Source organism: Impatiens glandulifera, chromosome 2 (assembly GCF_907164915.1).
Source record: "Impatiens glandulifera chromosome 2, dImpGla2.1, whole genome shotgun sequence".
Taxonomy (NCBI): domain Eukaryota; kingdom Viridiplantae; phylum Streptophyta; class Magnoliopsida; order Ericales; family Balsaminaceae; genus Impatiens; species Impatiens glandulifera.
In genome coordinates, this window is record NC_061863.1 from 63,507,059 (window position 1) to 63,530,300 (window position 23,242).

Here is a 23,242-nt window from a genome sequence, read left to right on the forward strand (position 1 = left end):
ATAACCTAAGGTCCTGTTTAGTAAGTAATTTTTCTATGGAGCTTAGAACTTGTTGTCAGAAAAAATAAAAATAAAGAGTAACGTTTTTCAAGTTTCAGGGCGACACACGACTTTTTAGAATGGCGTGCAATGAGATTAAAATATTGAGTATTTTTAAAATACAATTTTATAAAACTTTCTAGTTAATTTTTCTCGGTTGAAAAATAAGTTAGGTATAACTTTCTCGTTCAAACTTTTAAATAAGTTATAATTTATTCAAATAAATAAATTCATTAATTAATTTTTTTTAAAAAAATTATACTTAATTATATTTAAAATAAGAGGAGTGATAATTGAAGAAATTTTAGAAAAAGAATAGGAGAGATAATCATCACTTCATTGGTAAAAAAAAAAGAAAATAAAATGTGAGCAAAGAGAGAAGAGATAAATTATTTTATTTTTTCAACCAAACAAGATTTGTGCCAAGTCATTTCCTCTCCTAAATTTCCTTTCCAATTATTTCTCATAAAATAATAATAATAAATATAACTAACATTCTTTTAAAATAAAATTGATCTTACTAATTACACTTAATTAACGATCTTAAGTAGAGAAACTCTCAATTTGAATCCAAGGTCAATATCAAGTCCACTCCAACAATCCCAATGACTCACTAAAGTTTATAAAAAATATTCAAACTCATATTTTTTTGAAAAATTTAAAATTTAGAAACAAGTCATCACACAATAGAATATAACCCAACATTAACAAATATATATATATATATATATGTCAGAGTTACCAAAGTTTAATCATTTGGTTGTGTATGTGTAGAATAAGATTGTTATAATTTTCACAATGGTGTAATTGCATAGCTAGGTAGACGAGGGTAGAGTTTGTGAATAATACCTTGTAGGGGCGATGTTCATGTAGTTTATTTTTCGAGTTGATGTCAATTTATCTGATGTTTATACTTATTTATTGAAGTTAGAGACTAACTAAATTATAGAAATGAGAAATTTATAATTAATTAATTAATTGCACTCTCAATTTCATGCTGCTCGATCAATGCCACAGCTACGAAAAGATGATTGTGGTCCGAATTCCCTAAGTACTAAAGTACGTACTTTAATTTGACTGTTTACACTAGATTTGATTATACAATTATATAGTTAACTAGGTTAATTTTAATTATACCGGCATTTTATATTTGTCAAGATTTGTTAGCAGCTAAGAAACCATGCATCACCAAGTTGGCAGATTTACTGCCTTGTCCCATTCTTCCTTTTCATGCAGAAACAAAAAATAATAAAAATCAAGGGCTTGTTTGATAAATGGATTATTGGGATAAAACTATTTTTATCTTAAAATCTAACTATCAATCTAATCAATCTATTTACCTCTTAAAATACTAAAATTATCCTTTATTTTTTTTAATATAAATTAATTATTAAATAAAAATATAGAGAGATAAAGAATAATTTGATCAAAAATAAATAAAAACCAAAATTTTTTCACCTTTTAATCAAACAATTTTTGAAAAAAAACCAAAATAAAACTAAAAAACTATTTCCTCAACCAAGCTCTAATTAAGAAAACAATGCTATAAACAATATTATTCGTGAATGGAACTTTGATCCAGCTCTCATTTAAAAATAAGAATCATATATATATATGATAATTTAATATTGTTGTTTTCATATAATTACTTATGCTTTTAGGTAGGTAGGTAGGTCTAGGTTGGTAATATTTTTTTGTAAGTTTGCATGAAAATACGATTAACAATATGTATGAGTTCCCTAGCTAATTATAGATATAGAACATATATTATTTAACTGGATGGATCCAATATGTACAAAATATATGTAAATGCATGCATGTTAGCAACTTATAAGACGGAACAAATTAATTAAAGATTTAATTAATTTCTCAATATCAATGCAACAATTGTGCTTCATGCCTCTCTTGACCTGTCTTGACATGCTACCTTTAATCTAGCTAGTTTAATTTATTAATATTGTCTGAAGCTCGCAGGCCAAGGTTTTAATTAAATGTTGGCAACTCATGTGAAGAATATTAAATATAATGAAAAAATTTACCGACTAATTAATTATCTAAATTGTAAATTAATTAAAGCGGCATGCAGAGGCACATACATACATACAAACAATTAAATTGCGCCTCCTCTATCTATCCTTATGACCTCCCAACGTGTGTTTGGCTTATCTCTACACTATATATATATCGTTACTCAACTCTACATTATTATTATTATAATTCATCCCCCATTTTAATATATTATCTTCTATGAGTTTAAGAATTATTATATAAAATTAGTTTGACCTAAAATCACTTTTTTATATTTGAATCATTAAACCTCTAGGTGTTGTTAAGGTTGTACCTCTGAAATATCAAACAATTAATATAGAAAGATGGATGAGTTTTTCAACAGGGCAAATAATTAAACACAGATTCATTAATATATGCAGATCAAGGCATACCAATAACAATAGTGGGGATCGGGACGCCGTTTACATAAAAAAAATTACTATCATTTTCGTCTGAAAGTTTTGAGAAATCCTCTAGAGCACTTTATATTCTGTTTTATAAAACAAATTTGTCGACTCCGAAAAGAAAACAACATTAAAGGATTATGTTACAGATAAAGATATGTTAATTTGAAACCGCCCCGCAAAAACCGAACCGAATTGCTCCGTTTGGGACAGTAGTATATTAAATCACCAATATATTTATTTATTCACTATATTTTATAAAAGTAGTAAGTTTATTTTTTTATAATAATATAAAATTTTAATATATTATAATATATATTATATTAAAAATTTGTTTATATAATTTTATTATATAATTTTAATTTATTTTTTTAAAAAATAAATTATTAACTGTGCCCCACGAGATTTTTCAAAACCAAAAAAACCCGAAAATAAATCGGAGCGAAAATGGTAAATGGATAGGAATATTTGAAAAAAAAATCATATTTTTCCGACGCTTAATAAGCGACGGAATATAAACGTTGATAAAAGCAACATTTGTTTTAATATTTATCGTCTTTTTGAACGCGGTAAACTTGTTTACGTGGCAGCCAACGAGAATCATTCTATTCTATGTATATGGAAAGTTTTCTTAATTATTATTTTTTAATTCAATCTTAGATTTTAGTATGTTTAGTTTTAATCCCAAACTTATTTAAATACAATAAAGTACCACAAATTCGAAATGTTTGATTCATTAGAAAATTGATTTAAAGTTGAAACTTTTTTTTTTTTTATTAAAATAACAATACATAGTTGTCCACAAATGTGCATGTACAGTTGTATAACAGCGGACAAACAAAACTCTTGCTACAAATTAATATATGGTCTATATAATTAATTACTTAATTTAATTAATCTTCCTTTCAGTTGTCGCTTCTTCTTGTTTTCATTTTTTTTGTTTGGCCGTTAATAGCAGATAACACAATCGTCTTATTGCAGCATCTTTAGAAGGGAAATATAATCAGTTATTAATCCCATTAAAAATATATAGTCTTGTTTTTATTAATTACTATCTGTATGTGCCACTTCTGTCATAATAATATTGTGTGATTATGTTACTTCATTGTATTTTTCTTTTTCTTGTTCAAGATCTATCTAGGGTTTATTCCGGAGAATCATTAACTTTGAATGGGTAATCGATGTTTAATTAGTTCAGTTATGGAATTTTAGGAAGTTTGAACCGGACCTCAATTGGCTTTTTAATTATGGTAGATCATTTAGTTTGATTAGAATAGCTAGATGGAAGAACTTTAAAAGCTAATCCCGCATTATATGCTATCGTAGAGTTAAAATATGTTCTTTCCAATATTAATTAGAGTGTTTCAAATAAAAAAAATAATTTTGACGAGAAATGACAAAGTATTTAGAGACCAAGTCATTGCCGGCTGTTTGCATGCTTCCTATGAATTCTACAGTTTTAATAAAATCCAAAGTTTCTACCAATTACATATCCAATATTTTTTAATAAATATATAACAAAGATGTTAAAACAAAACAAAACAAAAAACAAAAATATATGTCATGAGATCTTACTAATGACTAGATCGAAGTTTGTTTTTTTCTTTTTGTCAAACCAAATCACCTACATAACTAACTATTAGCGCCTGCTTTTGTTGTTTTATTATCCTAATCATAACTACGAACATATTCAAAACACAGTATATATACAAACAACAAGCAGGCACTAATTACAAATATTTATATATTAATTAATTAATTAATTAGGAGCTAGCTAGCTAGCTAGCTGTAATTATGTGATAATATATAATTCCCAATCAATACGCTTCTTTGTTTGTACATTAGATATACGTACGCTTTTGACTAATTTTATTTTAGAAAAATAAAAGTTGGTTCCTGCAGGTTACTGATCGATCTCCTAATTTACACACAGTAATGATATCTTTACTCCTTAAATAAGTTAGGCGTATATAGTGCTCGTCGGTAATGTTCATTTTTATCTTAATTTACCGACAGAAGTTACTTAGCTTAATTTTTAACTACTGCCAACGGGATTTTTCATCGATAAGTTATATTTTTACTAGCTAGTGATTATCGCAAGAGCTCCAATTTACTTAGAATTGCAGATATTTGGTAGGTTTGCCATGCTCATATATGTGTTTAGCTATGATCTTGTCACAATATTTGACAAGACTGAAAATCTTTCTAGCAACTTGCGTTTGCCTTAGCTCAATTGCCTTTTTTCTTTCTTGCTTCATCCCTTTTGTTTCAAGTTGGTTGTCCTTTTACGTTGTATCAGCTCATTTGGCAGTTGGACTTAACAAATTAATAAGCCTATTAAGGCATATTTAATTAAGGAAAAAAAAACGCAGCAGTTTTTTGGGTTTTTTTCTCTCTCTCTCTTCCAGCAATTCTTCCTCCATTGAAGCAGCAATTCCTCCATTGAAGCAACAGGTTCTTCTTCTGATTTCCTTTATCTCTTCTCCATTTGGTTAGCCATCTTTAATGATGATGATAATGTATGTGAATGACAAGTTAGGATGAGGTCAATTGATAACTTTTGTTAGATTACCTCTAGGCTTGTATTGAACTACATTGTATACCCATTTGATATAGTGGATGATTTAAGTGGCCGAAGTGTCCCTAGTTTTACCTAATTTGGGTTTTCCACGTAAAATCTTGGTGTCCTGCTCCTTGTTTCTTTGATTGTTTGATGCTCAATTGTTTTTTGGCTGCCTATTTGATTACACAAAAAGGAAAAGGAATTGTTAGACCTTGTTGTAGCTTGTTTATTTCTGAATTGCTAAACATGTGCTATTATTCGATTTCTCCAACATTTTATTATTTTGATCTTAGATAAAAAAAAAAAGATACTTTATTATTTTTCACAACATAGTTAATATATATTTCATTATCCAATAAAAATAAATATAGTTAATACCTCACAATAACTTTTAATCATGATAACAAAAATGGAAACAATTTTTTTTTAATGATTTTCATTCCATAATAATTATTTTTGAAAATGATCCATGCAAAATGATATAAATGATAGTCATTTAAGTTCAACGACAAAAAAAAATATTACAAAAATTGAAACAAAAATATTTTAAAGAGCACAGCATAAATAGTTCTCCAATGATCAAACAAAAAGAGAACAAATTTTAATGAGCACAGAGATCTTCAGGAAAATTAACGAGTTCTCCAACTGTTTGAACTGGTTACCCAATGAAAGTTCAATGATTGTCATAATATTAATATAATTATGAATTAAACGCATTGGTCAATAACGATCACTGAAACGTTCTACGATTTCTTTCCAACCAAATGGTCCATTAAAAGATAAGCAGGATAAAGGCCCAACGACTCAAACCAACTGAACTCATCGTCTCTATCAACCATTCCCAACAACTAACGATAGATTCCGACATAACATCAAATTTTTTATTGGAAACAAACTCAAAATTTTGTATTTTTATGTCAAAATTAGGATAATTTCCATTAGGTTTACACAAGTTCTATGCAAATTAAATATGTCAGTTTAGAATTTTTGTTTTTTTAGGACACTTGATTTACTCCTCCTTTGGAATGCGATTAATTCACGCAAACACATGCATCAGACGCAGAATTTGAGGTCTTACCATCATGTATGTCCCGCTTAACATTTTAGTAATGTAAAATAACCAGCAACCGACTATAAGGGCGATAGGGCAACCCGACATCAAAGGGGAGAATGATTTAATTCTAAAACGTTATGTTGTAACTGAAATCTCTATTGTATGGTTTGAAATAAAATAAGCACTTATAATTAGATAGAAAGAACAAAAATACAACTCAACTCAAATGATAAAAATGAAATGAGAAGACATCCTCCTCTAGACTAAATCAGAACAAGAAGAAGAATATTCCTTGACATAACCTTCTTCTTCTTCTTCTTCGATCCTTGTTGATTCCTTATAATCAACTTTCTCATCATGAATCTCCCCACTTCTCTCTCCAATAAGTTCTCTTGCTCTACCCATTTCAAGCTCCCAATCTGTCCGCCACAAAACCAACAACATAACAACCGCACACGACAACTCCGCCGCCAAAAGCCCCAACCACAACCCTTCAAACTCAAATCCCAAAAAGAACCCTAATCCAACCGCCACCGGCATACCCACACCATAAAAACACCCCAAGTTTATATTCGCTCCCACCGCCGGCCTCGCCGTCCCTCTCAACACCCCACATCCCGTCGTCTGTGGACAATTTCCCAATTCACAAATCCCAATTATAGGCAGAACCATAGCCGTCAACGCCACTATTTCCCCGTCACTTGTAAACATCCTCGCCCATACACCCCTCACCATCGTCGTGAAAAACAGAGCAACCAATCCCATCACAATACTACAACAAATTCCAACATTAGCTGCCCTTCTCGCCTTCACCGGTTCTCCGGCGCCCAGCTCATTTCCAACTCGAGTTGACACGCTGAAACTCAGAGAAGACGGGAATATATATATCAAAGAGGTCGTTTGAATCAAAATCCCCATTGATGCCACGGTTACCTCGGGATTCGATAACAACCCACATAAAAGAATCATGATTTCGTACCACCACCATTCTAAACAAACAGAAATACAGCTCGGGAGAGAAAAACAGAGCAGTGACTTCCATTCTTTAAAGTTAAAGCATTGCATTGACAGTCCTCCCGTCCATGTCTTCTCGTAAACGCCCGAGATTATTAAATACAGTATTAAGAATCCAACCATGTTGAAATTAAATAGAACAGAGCTCACAGCGACTCCTCTTGTACCCATTCCGAGATGAAATACAAGCAAATAGTTAATCGGTAGGTGGAGGATGGTCGCCATGGAAGCGCAGAACGTGAGAGGAAGAGTGATGGACTGTGAACGGAGATAAATTCGTAATGGGTGGAGAAGAGATTGAGCAAACAAGTCAGGAAAGGAGAAGAGAAGGTAAGATTGAGCTTCAATGGCAATGGATTCATTTTGGCCGAAGAATAAAAGGATAGTCTTGATATTAAACCAGAGAAATGCGATTGGGATGGAAGTAAAGAGGAGGAGAAGAACGGTTCTTTGTAGAGAAATGGCGAGTAGAGAGAATTTGTTGGCGCCGAATGCTTGGACGCATATGGGTTCCATTCCCATGGCGAGGCCGGAGAGAATGGAGTAGCCGGTGATGTTTGCGAAGCCTAGAGCGAGTGAACCGCCGGCCAGGGCTAGGTCGCCGAGTCGGCCGAGGAAGAGCATGGAGATCATGGAGCGGGAATAGAGAAGGAGACCGGTTAGGATCATGGGGAAGGCTATTTGTAATATAGATTTGGCTTCTCGAACTGCTAGCGAGAGAGAGAAGTCGATCAGTTTGTGGGTTTTGGGAATGAAAGGATCAAACATATTGTTATAATAATAATAAGGATGTTCTTCATGTTCATGTTCATGTTCTAGACGACTGCATTTGCATGGGAGAGGTCCTACTGAGGCAGTTTGTATGCACATTGTTTTATACGTAGGAAGAGATCGAGAAAGAGAGAGGGTTTAAGGAAGGAAAGGTTCGATCTTTATATATAGGCATACACCATTTATTTATTTATTTATTTTGTCGTCAACTATGTCGACGATACGTAAGATCACATTTTATCAAAGTTTAATTCCATTTTTATATTATTATAATTAATTTAAATCATTATTCAGTGTAATTAGTATTTTTATTTGATATACAATTTAATATTTTAATATTATCTAAATTTAATATTACCTGTTCAAATTATTATAATTTTTAACAAAATTTATATGTTTTGGTATAATAATCTGGACTATAAAATAAAATAATATATATATATATATATATATATATATATATATATATATATATATATATATATATATATTTTACTCAAATTTTAATGAAGTGATTAGCATGAACTCTAACTAATAGAGATGACAATAAGACAAGGTGGCGGTAGTGCGTTTATTTTATGGATTTGATTTTACTACTATTTCCAAATTTTAAATATATTATATATATCGTAATATATTAAAAATTTATATTATTATAAAAAAATAAAGTTAAAACTCTTATGAAATATAAAAAAATAAATAAATATATTAGTAATATTATATATTTAATTATGTTTATTAGTGTTCGAGATAAAATCGGAACAAGAGAAACATAAATATCATATTCATCACATTCCTGATCAGAACAAGAGAAACATAAATATCATATTCATCACATTCCTGATCAGCTACAGGTTAAATAGGACAAAAGAGGTGGATATCCCCAAGGCCTCCATGAGGTCCTGGGTTCGAGTCCGTTAGCGGAACCCAGCGTTCTCAACAAAAAAAAAAAAAAATCGGACAAAAATCGCCTCAAACAAGATAATTTAAATGGAAATCATAATTAATATCCCTAATCACAAATATGCTAGATATATTAATATTGTACGTAGGTAATGATTAATTTAAATAAATTTAGATTTATTTAAGCAATATATATATATATATCATTTTAAAAGAAATGATGGACTTATGGAAGTCAAATACAAATTATGACTATGGTTGTTTGAATTAAAATAATCTAATACTTTAAAAATGATAATTGAGTAATTGAACTGTTCCATAAAATTCTAATAAGATTGCATAATTTTGTTTGAATATGAGAAAAAAAAAAATTATATTAAAGATATATTTAGAATAACATAAATTGTGTCTAATATATAATATTAAATTAAATTTATAAGGATAATAATATAATATTGATATTATTAATATCTTACCCATATATTATTTTATATTCTAAAAAATTTAATATAAAAAAATATAACTAGTAGTAATTTTAAAAAAAAAAACAAAAAAAAAAACTACCTAATAATAATAATGTTCAATATCAATATAAATAAATATAATTATCTCGTCATCTCTACTACCTAGTTGATGTGTTTCATGTATGTCTTCCCATGTTCCTCACAAGTCACAACATATTTTACATTAGACGTGCTTTATGAACTCTTAAGAAAATGTGTCACTTTACTTATGTATAATGTCACATATTCAATTTTATTAAGAACGTATACATTATAACTATGAGTCATAATTATGAAACCGGGTTAGTTTCATAAAATTATATATATATTATATACATTTAGATATTTTTGGTAAGAATAGATGAAAGATGACCTTTCTAAAAGTCTTATTTGAATTTTGCATGATTGAGAATTGAAAGAAAAAAAAAAGGTACAAATTTGGATTCATGAAAACATGATGAATTGGACCAATATCTATATCTTCCTTCCTGACCCAAAATTAAGCCTATTACTTTCTGAGGCCTAACCTATCTTATGACCATTTTTGCTCATCACTTTTTCTGCCACCCCAAAATCTCATTTATTCAACTAACCTATTACTATGATTTTTAAACTCTTACTTGGTCTTTATGTTGTTTTGGTCAATACCATCTAGATATTGATTGGTATTTGGTAGACATGTTTTCTTTTAAATAGTCTAGTTTCACCTCCTTTTCATGTGTTGTTTTTGCTTTGATCCCGTGTTCGTGTTCGATTCTTTGACACAACCGGTAGCTCTTTTTTAGTTGTGTGGTTTTCGATCATTTTCTCAACATCATACATTTGGCTACATTGGGATATTATTGGTGTTGCCCCCAACCTCCATATAAGAATGGATCCACTCGTAGTAGGTGTCCTAATGAAGTGTGATATTGATTTTTGTGAGAAATTTTAAATTCTTGATTATTGCCTCTAGCTGAATATATTAATAATTAAATCACTGTCTAACTATATATATTTATTTATTATAATCATCCAAAGTCATATTTAAAATTGAATTGGTGAAGAAATTAACTCCATCTGAAAAGTTTTACATTGAATGGGAACTTGTAACTAATATTGTTGGCAATGTGGCAGTAGAGAACCGGTCTTAGCACATATTTCTTTTCTATCTCCATCATTATATTAATTATATATATATATATATATATATATATATATATATATATATATAGTTGCTAGCAGACTTATTTAATTGGTCAAATCGACTAATTAATTCAAGAATGAATGGGAAATCAAGAAATTATGAATGATCCCTGGATGTTCACATTTATTTTATTTTTGTCTCCACAAAAGTTTATATGTTCACCAATTTTGAAAACAAGGTGAAATATATATAAATAAATTAAGTGTACAAATTTTATTTTTATATTTACTCTTTAATTTTTACGATTTTATAAATAATTATAAAAGTGCCTCATTTAAATAAACTTTTAAAATTTATTATCTTAATATTTTACAAATTATTTTGATTTTATACAATTTCACATAAATATTATAAATTTATATTTATAAATTTTAAAAGAAATTATTACTTATTCAAATAAATAAACTCATCAAATTAATTAAATATTATAAATGATATATATTATCACGTTTGTTAAGGTGGTAAAAGTCCTCCTTCAAGCTCCCACAAAACTATAAAAGTAATAATTTTTCTCCTATAAAATAATTATAGATTCATCAAATTAATATTTCTAAGTTATCCCGTAATAATAATTTCAGCAGCCTCATCATAATTAATTTGCTCATTATTTCGCTGCCAATAGTTGAAATCCATGGTCCACTTTTGTTTTCAAATATAAGCAAGGACTTTCTTGATTAATATGTATCAAACAAAAAAACAAACATTGACATTCAGAAATAAAAACATGTTGAAATAAGAAAAGTCAAATAAAATATTTAAGCATAATAATAAAAGAGACTCAAGATACAAGAAGTTAACAAAAGAAAAGTCCACCAATATCTAGTTCTTTTCATCAAATAACAACATATTATATAGTCATGATTAAAATAGCATACTCCTTCCTTGCATAAAGGGATGATATATATATTTGGTGTTCCCCTTTCAATACTAGCAAAGATTCCTCCTAAAAATAAAAAACTATCATCTTAAGCAATTTTCAACCTTACAACAGTTCGTCTCTCGAGAAAATTCAATACCAATAATAAGTTTACCTCATCATCGTCCGAGTAAAACTCACTCCTTTTACTGGTCACTGGCTGCACCACCGGTAATAAAACAAAATTAAAATATAATAAATCGACACACGATAACCAGATAGAAAAACAAAATTCGATTATGTTTTACCTCCTGCTATATGCAACTCCTCCATCTGGACTATCTGCTCCATAATTGGTGGGAGGGCTGATTGTCTTCATTTCAACCCTAGAGTCTTCTTCTGGGCTAGGACTTGTATGATTATTATGATGACCTTCATCACCGCTGCTGGTCTGCCTTTTCGGGCTTATGCTGCGACTCATCTCTCCTGCTATCACAGCACCTTCCTCTTCTTCCATATCTTTAGGACTAGGGCTTCTTCTTCTTGGAGGAGGAGGACTCCGGTTATGGTAATCATTATTGTCGTTCCTTTCCTTACTATAACCATGACCATGATCAGGGCTACTTCGACGACGATCATGACCATAATCAGGACTCGCCCTCCTTCCACCACGACCTTTATATGGGCTAGGACTTCGGCCACGGCCATAATCAGGACTGGCTCTCTCCTCTCTTCTTCTGTATGCAGGACTTGGTGATCGACGTCCACCACCACCACCACCATATTCTCTCCTTCTTGCTGGTGACCTGTCCCGACTTCTTCTATCAGAATGAGGACTCCCACCATTTCTTCTTTCATCATCGTCTTTGTTTGCATACTCCACCGATATAACTCGATCCATCAACTTGCTGTTCCGACACAAATACAAGATCCATTCATTTAATCTCATCGAACAAAAAGAAACAGCTTAATTTAAATATACAAAGGCTATGCTATGGATGTGCATAATTTGAATTAAAAGTATAGTTTCAATTGTATAAGATGTTTGTATAAATCATAGAGTTAATGATGGAACTGAAATTAAAAACTATATGTATTCAATTCCATTTCCTTATTTTAAGATATCAAACAAACAAAGCATTCCCCAATTCCAATTGTGTCCAACCCAAAACATAGCTTTAATGGCATATTATTGTATCAATCAAGTCAACTATAATTTGACAATTTAGTCAATGTAGTGTAGCTCAGTGTCTTTAGAGTGTCTACTTCCTAAGCAGAAGTGCTTAAGAAACTAATAATAATTTGTCAATTTGTTTGATAATATAAAACTCACAAAATATATAAATTAATATGTAATTTTTAATCAAACTTTTATATAAATTAATTATGATTTTTAATCAAACTTTTATACATAAATTTGTTTAAATATGTACTAAATCCCAATTCATTTAATATTATAGGTATTGTATGTATAGTAATTCGGGAGCAGTATTCTCCTCTTCAGATTTTGGTCAAGGCATAAAGTATAACATGTCTTATTAATAAATTTATGTATAATAAAATAGCAAAAAAAAATTAAAGTTTATTGAATGGGCTGAAAACAAGTTATGTATTTGTTCTTTACAACACAGCCAAAAATTTGGAGACAATAATGAAGAACATTGTAATTAAGAAAATTGCAAAGTTAAGTAATAACAATAATATTATTATAATAAAATAAAAATTATTCATAGAAAGGGCTGAAAAAAAAGAACTGGTCCAAATATTTTAAAAGAAAACAGAAGTCATTGCTAATTTGTTATACCCAATTATCAATATGAGAAACAAAACAGTAAACTCTATAAATTTTTGTGGTAATTACCAAAACTTCTCTCTAAAGAAAAGAAAATCTAAAACTTTGAAAATTGAAGAAGCAAATTAATATGTGTGTTCAATATTTTATTTAATACATACTTTTAGAATCCATTTTTGTATACATACTTTTATTTGGCTAATTCTTTTTGTATGAACCTTTGTACCCCTACCATACCAAACGCATGCTTAAGACTAATCAACTTAACTAAACAGCCGTAAGGTGAGATGAATAGAAAGAACGGTAGAATAGTAATCACAAAGTAGCATAAGGATTAGAAAGTCACCTCAAATTGGTAGCTTCCAATGCCTTGGTGGCATCCTCTTGCACTTCAAACTGGATGAATGCAAAATTTCTTCTAATCCTCACATTCTGTATCTTGCCATACCTGTCAAAGTGCCTCTCCAAATCCCTTGTTCTAGTATGATACGGATCAAAATTAATTACAAACAAGGTCTTTGACGGTCTTGCGTTTGATAGTGGTTTCCTGGCACTCTCAGGTCTCTGGCTGTTTGAGCGTTCTTGCTGAAACACAGATATTGACAGGGTAAATGGTGTAAAATGTATACACAATAAATCAAAAGCAAATTGTCCAGGAGAATGAGCTAAGATGCATTTACTTTAGTCCACTCGACACGAAGACGACGACCCTGCCTACCAAAATCAATTTGGTCCAGACCCCTAATGGCATCCTCTGCATCCCTCTCATCTTCCATATACACAAAAGCATACCCTGTGTCAAATAAAAAACAATCAAATTTGTGCTACATTTCCTAAAATTGACCCTGCCAGGAATAATCTCTTAAGAACATTCAAATCATATCAGATGGCACATAGTTATCGAGGGAAACATGGACTAGGAAAACCTAGAAAAAGAAAACTGATTAGGCTTGGATATAAAACCGAAGTTCGTATTTGGAACTCATGTTAGATAAACAAAAACAGAGGTTTCTTCTGCATATATTCTACTAGATGTTTTCTACCTTGGTATTATGTCTGAAATCAAGGCTGAGCAAACTACATGAGGGAATGAAGTGCAATAGTGTCTGAAGAAAATGTGGAAATGTGATGCCACTTAGAATCATAGTGGATCTTCAAGGGATGAAGAAAAGGAAGTTCATCACAGCCAGGTAATGCACAGAAGATCCCGTCCATCGACCAGGAAATGTGTGGATATGCCAGGGTAATCCTGCGCCCAAAGAATTAATTATGGGGGTTTTACTGCATAAAATATATGTTTTTTTCTCCTTAAAGAAACCCTGACACCCCACTCAAAACTCAAGAACTGCAATGAGTAGAAAGTCCTGAAACCATTGCAGCCATGGACCACCTATACAGCTTCTTCCTGTAGTAGGAAGCGAATAGGGTTCATCTATTCCGAAATCGTGCTAGTGTCAGAATGGTTTAGATTGTTGGTCATCAAGGAGTCCAACAGATGCTAGAGCTTATTGATTTTTTCTTTATTGTGACAAAAACATCTAACAATTGTAGCAGCAAACAAAAGTAAGAATTCCATAATAAATGGATTAAAAAATTACCAGACTTCATGTCCAGCCTATCGACCTTCCCATATTTTCTGAAAAGTCTTTCCAGTTCAGATTGGCGGGCATCAAACTCGAAGTTTCCACAAAAAATTGGCCTCATCGTATCTACATAAACATAAATCTTCTTGTTAAGAGATGCAAATCCCTTTAGTTCCATTTTATAACATAAAGAGGAAAGAACTGAAAAGAAAGGAACCTCCTACTCAACATGATCAAACACAAAGAAGTTATCAATTTATGAACACAGAACAAACAGAAAGTGATAATTGGTTAAGCCATAGAACATGAATCTCACAACAGAAGTATGGGATTCTAATGTGTGGTTTAATAATCTTTGGCTATTCAACATTATCAGCTAGCTTTTGAGGTGTAATATTAAAACATATACATTGATTGATGTATGGATCTAAAACTCTAATGTATGGACAGTCATAAGCATAGATATTGCATGCCAAAATAAAAGTCTATCTATCTATCTACTGATTTCACCGTAAAACAATCTCAGATAGAACATCTAATAATTTCTCGACCTACACTAAAAGTATCATCGCATCAAGAAGAAAAGTCACTAAAAGAACAAACATAACGAAATCAGATAGCGGAAGGAAGGAAGCGGCAAATCCAAAATCGGCATTTCCGATCTGAATAGGAAACAGGATATATACAATTTACAATAGATCTTTGTCTGAATCGCGTAGAAAAAAGAGATCTTGCTTGCACTTACCTTCCAACGTCGAATTTCAGCCCTACTTGCAGATAGAGGCTAAGTTGTTGTTGTAGAGAGAGAAAATATGATATCTTCTTCAAAGGAAGGACAATGACGATAACTTTAAAGCCCAAAGCAGCTTCTACTTTATATTTTTACATAGTCAGGCCTTGTGGGTCCAATCCAATCCACTTACTAAAGCAAGAAAAAATCCCAAATTTTAATTATTATAATCTTTTTTATATTTAAATTTTATTAAAATCAAATAAAAATATTTTGATTTAAAAATCAAATAATTAAATAGAATAAGATATAAGATTTTTTAAAATACACTACTTGCTTCAATTTTTATAAACCAAACTACTATCTATATATATATATATATATATATTGGCAAAATAAAGTGACATTTAATAATAAAAAATATAAAGAATTAGTATTATAGCGGTTTAAGATAAAAATTGAATTTTTCTTTTTTAAGAGAGAATTTGATATGAACTCAGAAAGCATTGGGCTCAATGCCTATTATTAATATATTAATATAGATAACAGAATTGAAAATGTGAGTTGGCCCAGTTGAACTTGTGGTTTAGGCCTCAAGATGAAGGCCCAAGATGAAATCGTATAGATGAGAAAGAATTTAGGATTCAGAATAAAAAATATTCTTTTGGAAATTGTTGGGAAATGATAATTGGTGGCTGATTACTCTCTAAACTCTTTTTTTTATTAGTTATAGTGTTTGTTTGAGTTTTAGTTTTTTTTTTAATTGATCCTATAGTTTATTTGAAAATATTATAATTTATCAAATTTTAATTTTTGAAATAAAATTTATCCAATGTGATCACCAAAAGGATAAGAACAAATCCATCTTTGATTTTTTAAAGATGAAACTTTCTCCACAGTCAATCAAAACAGCTAATTCGAAAGTTGAAATGATCACTCTACCACATTGATAATTTCTCCTACATCAATAGGGATGATTCATCCCTGTTACGGTAAGTGGAATGAATAACAGTCAAAACGCCATTAATGACTTTTGGCTTATTTGATCCACTTGAAGCCTCTACCAACTCAAGAAGGCTATAAATAGTCTCCCTCAACACTTTCGAAGGCAAGAGGGAAGATCTCAAGCCTCAAATCAAAAGAAATCAAAAATCCGCCATTAAAGTTCAAAACTTTGGATTTTTCGAAAATTATGCATAAGGCTTTAAAGCTTTGATCTAGGCACCCCAAAAGTTTCTCTAAGGTTTAAGGAGTATTCTCCAATCCTTTATAATCGTTCAATCATCCTTTGATTCATACTTCTAGTTTGAAATTGAAATTTTTATAATTCAATTGTCATAAGTTTGTATGCTGTCTAGTTTTGAATTTGATGATTGAAAAATCGATCGTATAATCATTTATGAGTTTTTCTATGAAAGTTAAAACCGATCAATTGGTCTTAAAATGAAAAACCCAAATTTGAATTTGAAAAATAAAAAATCGAATTTGTTATTTTAGGGCTAATCTTTGATGATCACAACCCATAAAGCTTCCCAACATGATTGTAAAGATGTTGAACAACTATTTGAATCATGTTTGATTCATCCCGATTATGTTTGATCAAAATCAAAATTATTAAAATAATTGAAAACTTTGAGTTCTCGAATTGGTCTAAACGAACAACTAGTGTTCTTGTTTTGGTATCAAATAAGTATATGGAGTATAAGAAAGTTATTGGCTAGCTCTCTACACTTTAAAACAACTTTAGAACCAAAAACCCGATTTTTGGCTACAAACTGTTTTAAATAAATTGATCATCACTCAAGTCGATTGATATATTAGGGAGATGTATCATAATTAACCTAATAAACAATTTAGGGCTAATTTATGATTTAATTCGTTGTATTACCTTAATTCTAACATGATTAACATTTTTGTTAGTTTCAAAAAAGTAGTACTCTCAATTTGAAATTTAATATTTTATTTATTAAAAAAAATAATTTTAAAATAAATTTTTATATAACATGTTTAATCAATATTAGCCATTTTGAATATTTACAATTCAATATTTAAGTAATTATAACATCAAACACATCTGCAACTTTAAATATATCAATCTTGTAAGAACAATCAATTAAACCAAGTAACCAGTAATAAAATCAAGCATACATAGATATATACAAAGATAAAAAAAAATACTAAGGACTTATAAGTTTCTTAAAAACATATTCACATATTATATTGAATTAAAAAAAAAGAAAAAAAAAGAAAAAAGAAAGTAGTTACTAATACAAAGTTTTCATTGTTCACGATGAATTATAGAAAAAAAAGAACAATAACAAAAAAAAAATATTTCACCAAAATATAATGCTCAAACAAGTATCTATGAGACGTTTAAATAAATATCTAGATTGGTCATATCGCAAAAAACATCGCCAAAATCGATACCATTCAATTACTCATTCGTCACATCGAAATTTTGAATATTCGAATATTTAACTATTATTTTGTTTATGTATCTCTACCTTTTTCTTTATTCTTGTTTTTTTTTTAAACACTTAATATCTATTATTTATTATATATAACATCAATAAAATATATTATTGATCTAAGTTCAATCACAAATACATTATATTCTTAGATCCTAACTGTCTTTGTGTGTTCGATCTAGTTTTGTATTTATTTATAGCGACTGAATTAGTTAGTCATTAGGCTTCCGTCTTCTTCTCATTGTTTCGAGAGAGACGAAATTGATTTGTCATCTCATTCCCCATTTTTCTATTTTCTGTCTTCTTTTCTTTCCTCTATACATTTTATTTTATTTATGTGTCATCACCTATAGGATGTGGACATGTGGTTCATTTTTTTGAATAAATTTAAATATGATCACACAATGTTGGTTATGCTCAATTAGTGTCTTACATTCTATCATAAATTGGAAGGATATAATGTATTAGATATTTGTTGAGTTTGATATCCAACTTATTTATCCAATAATCACATTTGACAAAAAAAATCTGTAGAGTATTTATTTTTTAAACCAGAGTTTATTTTTTAAAAGAACTTCACAAACCCTCTTATAATCATAATTATAAAGTTTGAATAACAAATATAACACAATAAAATTAATGAACTAAAATAAATAAGTCTTTTTGAGAAACTCTACTCACATTAAGTCTTTCACAATTTAAAATATATCAGGACAGAACAATCATTTACAAAACATACAAAGACAAATCGGACTACATAAATCTTACCCCTTGCCACATAAATTAAGTAGAATATAAATTAGTTAGAATTAAAAAATAAGAAGATAAACATTGATATAATATAAAAAAACTGAGAAAATTAGTATTAAAAATTAAAAATAAAAATTTAGAGCAGAAAAAATTGATAATATATATCATGAAATTTAAGAGTTGGTAAATTAAGAGTATTGAAGTATATATAACATATTAATTCAACACACAACATAGATAATAACGTTTGTTTATAGATAGAGAGTTGCTGAAACCATAATTAACTTAAAGAAAGACATGACCATAACCAAAGTAATTATTTCAAGTTCAAAGTAATTAATCATATCTACTTTCACTCCCCAATCCCTTAATTGATTGTAATTAATCATCCTGTTCTAGCGATGATTTCAGTGATATCCGAAGTTGTTAAGGTTTTGATCAGTACCTTGATCAGCGTCGGCGCCACCCGAGTCTCCATAACCTAAAACCGATCTCAAGAACTCCTCATCTTCTTGCTGAAAAAAAAAAGAGCGTAAATTGTTTTAGTATATATAGCTGCAACATATTTTTGAAGAAAACAAAATAATGTATTGTGTTATGGTGTTGTTATAATATAATATAATATATACCCCAAGAAATGGAAATTCAGTATCATGATCCAGCAGTGTTGGAAAAGTGTTCTCCAGATTATCCCAATTCATGTTTGCCTCCTCATGACCACCATTTTGCTAAACACAACCAATACAATATGATTAAGATTATTTCCTAAGGAATGAAAATTTGTACTTGGAGTTTATATTTTACCTGCGAGGTTTCTCCAAAATGGTATGAGCTAAATGGAATATTGTTGGTTGGTTCGAGTACTCCTTCTCCAGACAGCTACATGCACAATCGAAGAGGAAATTATTTATCGTGAACTGATAATCTTAAACAAAATTATTTCAAAAAATAAAATACCATATTTAGAGGTTGTTGAACTTGGTAGTTAGTAGCTTGAGTATTCAAGAAAACAGAGTTGAGATCACCATTGTTTATAACCCCAAAGTCACAACCATAGTTGATGTTGTTGTTGTTGTTTCCCACCATGATATTGTTGTTTGCATTTGTAGGAATCATCATATTGTTACTAGGAAAAACACCATAGTTGTTGTTACCCACCATGATATTATTGTTTGTGTTGATAGGATTTGGAAGATGATTGATATTGTTATGAGGAAAATATGTTGTGACATTAGGATTCTTAGGAGACTGATGATTTCCCATCGACGACGGAGAACTTCCAATGAAACCGGAGTTGTCTCCGGTTATGTTATGTGAACCGTCGACAGCAACTCTATTAACATTAACATTGTCGGAGTTACCATTATAACTGATTAAACTCCCATCATTCCCCAATCGGAAACCAGCATAAGAAGAAGCCATATTATTATTATTATTCATGTTGGAATTGTAGTTTGAGTACCCATTGGTGGCGGTGAAGCTTGCCGGCATGATCTCACTATGATTAGGGTTCGGGTTAGGGACAGGGTTGGATCCTCCATTGACAACATGAGTAGAAGAGCTGGACTCACCTTTTGCTCTGTTTTTACCATTGTTATTTTTCAGACTAACAGAGACATCATTATTGGCAGTACCCGTCAGTGATAATGGCCGTGACTTTCCATAGCTGGACCTCAGACCAGACGACGTCGACTGGTTTAACAGATTTTGAGAAATGGAGTAGCAGCCGTTGCCGGGAGATGATTTAACCGGAGCAGGAGAATCAAGAGACGGGATTTTCTCAAACAGAGACGATGGTATCTCAAAGGGTTTCGATCCACTGTAATCAAACATTGATTCAAATGACTTCTGAGATAACCGCCTCTCCGCCGAAGATTGAATCCGGCAGCCGGCCTCTGAAACACGCTTCAAGAAAATTCTATACTTCTGCGAGATATTAAGATTACCCATATATCAGAAAATTATTCAATCAATTCAGAATTAATCAACATTCAAATTAATTACCTGCAAATGACTTGCTACATTTTCTCTAGTCAATCCTGGCACATTCATCAGCTCCAGAATTTTCTTCGGTACAGCCCCTGCAAATTCATTAAAGCAATTCGCTTACAGATTCAAAAAAAAGAAGAAGAAGAAGAAGAAGAATGATCTACTTACTGTCAAGTCCTAGAGTTCTAACAGCTTCCAAGAACTGATTATGCAGGGCATTGGTCCACACGATTTTGATCTTCTTCGGAGCAGCAGAATTCTCATTCATCTCCCTTGGGGTGGGTGCTACAAACTTTGATATTGGACCCCTCCGTTTCGAGCTTTCCTTCCCTCTGTTGTTGCCGTCGGCGGCGGATACGGAAGCTACGGCGGCCGAGGAAGCTACGGCGGCCGAGGAAGCTACGGCGGCCGAGGAACCATTAGAGTTATTAAAAGGCTTTTGGGTCGGCAATATTTGACGCGGCGACGGCGCCACGGGTGGTGCATGATTGGAAACAGTATTCTGATGATTGAATCTAGGAAGTGTTCTTTCCTGATCAATACCCAGAATTCCTTTGCCGCCGGCCTTCTTCGCAACGACGTATTGCCAGAGGTTTTTGAGGTCCGCCGGAGTTACCGGCTTGACTATGAAACAAGCTGCTCCACGGGCTAGTCCTTCAAATATCACACTATCCTTGTCGTCGGCTGACATAACTGATACATTTTTTGATTTTTTAACATAAGGGGAAAATTTACAAAACCAGAAAATAATTTTACTATTTTCTTAATTCATGGTGTCACAATTAGCTAATAAATTAACAACAATTCTAAATTTGTACTAATTTGAAATCAAATCTAATATAAACAAAAATAGACCCTTAACTTTAAACCAAAATGTATTCAAGTCCTTAATAAATTTCAAGAATTCAAAACACTTACAAACAACAGGCAGGTTGAATTCTTCTTTGATTATCTTATGCAACTCAAAACCATTCATATCAGGCATATGAATATCTGTTACCACTAGATCGAAGTAACCGGTCTTGAGCCTTAGAGCGCACAAAGCATCGATGGCATGTTTCACTGTCACAACTGAAATTAATCGAATAGAAACATATATTATATGAAACTCGAGACAGACAGAGCCACAACTGAAATTAATCGAATAGAAACATATATTATATGAAACTCGAGACAGACAGAGCCACAACTGAAATTAATCGAATAGAAACATATATTATATGAAACTCGAGACAGACAGAGCCACAACTGAAATTAATCGAATAGAAACATATATTATATGAAACTCGAGACAGACAAAGCCACAAATGAAATTAATCAAATAAAAACATATATTATATGAAACTCGAGACAGACAGAGCCATATACATTAGTTTATAAAACATTGTACAAAACAAAGTGTTATTGAAACGATGAACCAAACAAGTTTCATTTCCCCACTCAAATGATTCCCAACTAACAAATCTAGTTAAGAAATCAACTGGAAATATACAAGTAACCATCAATTTCATTAATTAACAAGTGAGAATCGAAACAGAAACGAATCTATCAATCATTCGAACGCGACAAAATAATCAATTATCAGAATTTACTCGAACACATATGAATGAAGAATAATTAAATTAAAGCAACTAAAACATATATTTATCAATCATTCAAACCCGACAAAATAATTAATTATTAGAATTTACTAGAACAAAGAGGTATGAACAATAAATTGAAATGTTTATACAAATAAAGCAACTGGACCGTATATTTATCAATGTCGAACACGACAAAAGAATCCATCATCAAAATTTACTAAAACAAAGAGTAATGAAGAACAAATTGACATGTTTATGCAAATTAAACAACTAAAACATATATCTATCTATCATTCGAACACGACAAATGAATCAATTATCAAAATCTACTAGAACATAGTTGAATGAAGAATAAATTGACATGTTTATGCAAATAAAACAACTAAAACAGATATATGAAACACGTATATAGACAAAGAATATATAATACCTTCGTAATTCCATGATTTGAGTAAGGCAGCAACAATTGAGAGACAAGTAGGATCATCATCGACAACCAAAATGGTAATGGATCTGAGAGGTTTTGAAGGCAACTTCGACATAGCATCAACCATTCTCTTGTCCATGCCCAAAGTTGTTTTCTGAGGAAAACAATTTGCTTCAAACAATTGGTATTTATAGATAGACACACACACACAGATAGTTAACTTGAAGATTTATTTTAATTTTTTTTAAGAAAAAGAGAAAAATGTGATTAATATGAACAAATTATGCTGGTCTTGGGTACTTTGAGAAGAGATAGAGTGTATAATTAATGTTTCTTAATTATATTTATGTCATTTACTATTTACCTATTTCATTTTGTGTTTTATTGGTACTATTTAATTAACAAAAAAAATATCAATTAAATAGATTCCAAAATTGTCATTGTAGTAACATTTATAATTTGTAAATAGTTGTCCTTCCTTTTATTCAATATTGATTTTGGAAATGGACATTAATTCAATTTGAATTCATGTCTCAAATAAATATATATTTTTTCATGTTTTAATTAGTTATCTGAAA

General features: G+C 30.7%; 3 protein-coding genes across 4 annotated transcripts; all 3 read right to left on the reverse strand.

Moving 5' to 3' along the window:
• Positions 1-6,367: 6,367 nt before the first annotated feature.
• LOC124925184 (protein DETOXIFICATION 49-like) lies at positions 6,368-7,993 on the reverse strand. Its single transcript, XM_047465154.1, has one exon. It carries the CDS (start codon positions 7,991-7,993, stop codon positions 6,368-6,370), a length of 1,626 nt encoding a protein of 541 aa, XP_047321110.1.
• A 3,258-nt stretch (positions 7,994-11,251) lies between these two features.
• LOC124927455 (serine/arginine-rich splicing factor RS31) lies at positions 11,252-15,563 on the reverse strand. 2 transcript variants are annotated; one of them, XM_047467863.1, is made up of 6 exons: positions 15,463-15,563; positions 14,733-14,843; positions 13,815-13,927; positions 13,481-13,719; positions 11,651-12,250; positions 11,252-11,562 (listed from the first exon to the last, which is right to left on the reverse strand). In XM_047467863.1, exons 2-6 carry the CDS (start codon positions 14,836-14,838, stop codon positions 11,556-11,558), a joined length of 1,065 nt encoding a protein of 354 aa, XP_047323819.1. In that variant the 5' UTR covers positions 14,839-14,843; positions 15,463-15,563; the 3' UTR covers positions 11,252-11,555. The 2 variants fall into 2 exon arrangements, with proteins under 2 accessions (XP_047323819.1, XP_047323820.1); XM_047467864.1 differs by lacking the exon at positions 15,463-15,563 and adding an exon at positions 14,178-14,383.
• A 3,509-nt stretch (positions 15,564-19,072) lies between these two features.
• Positions 19,073-22,803, reverse strand: LOC124925185 (putative two-component response regulator ARR21). Its single transcript, XM_047465155.1, has 8 exons — positions 22,668-22,803; positions 21,573-21,725; positions 20,823-21,347; positions 20,670-20,746; positions 19,623-20,591; positions 19,470-19,544; positions 19,295-19,393; positions 19,073-19,180 (listed from the first exon to the last, which is right to left on the reverse strand). The coding sequence occupies exons 1-8, from the start codon at positions 22,801-22,803 to the stop codon at positions 19,073-19,075; spliced, it is 2,142 nt and encodes a 713-aa protein (XP_047321111.1).
• Between the last annotated feature and the right edge of the window lie 439 nt (positions 22,804-23,242).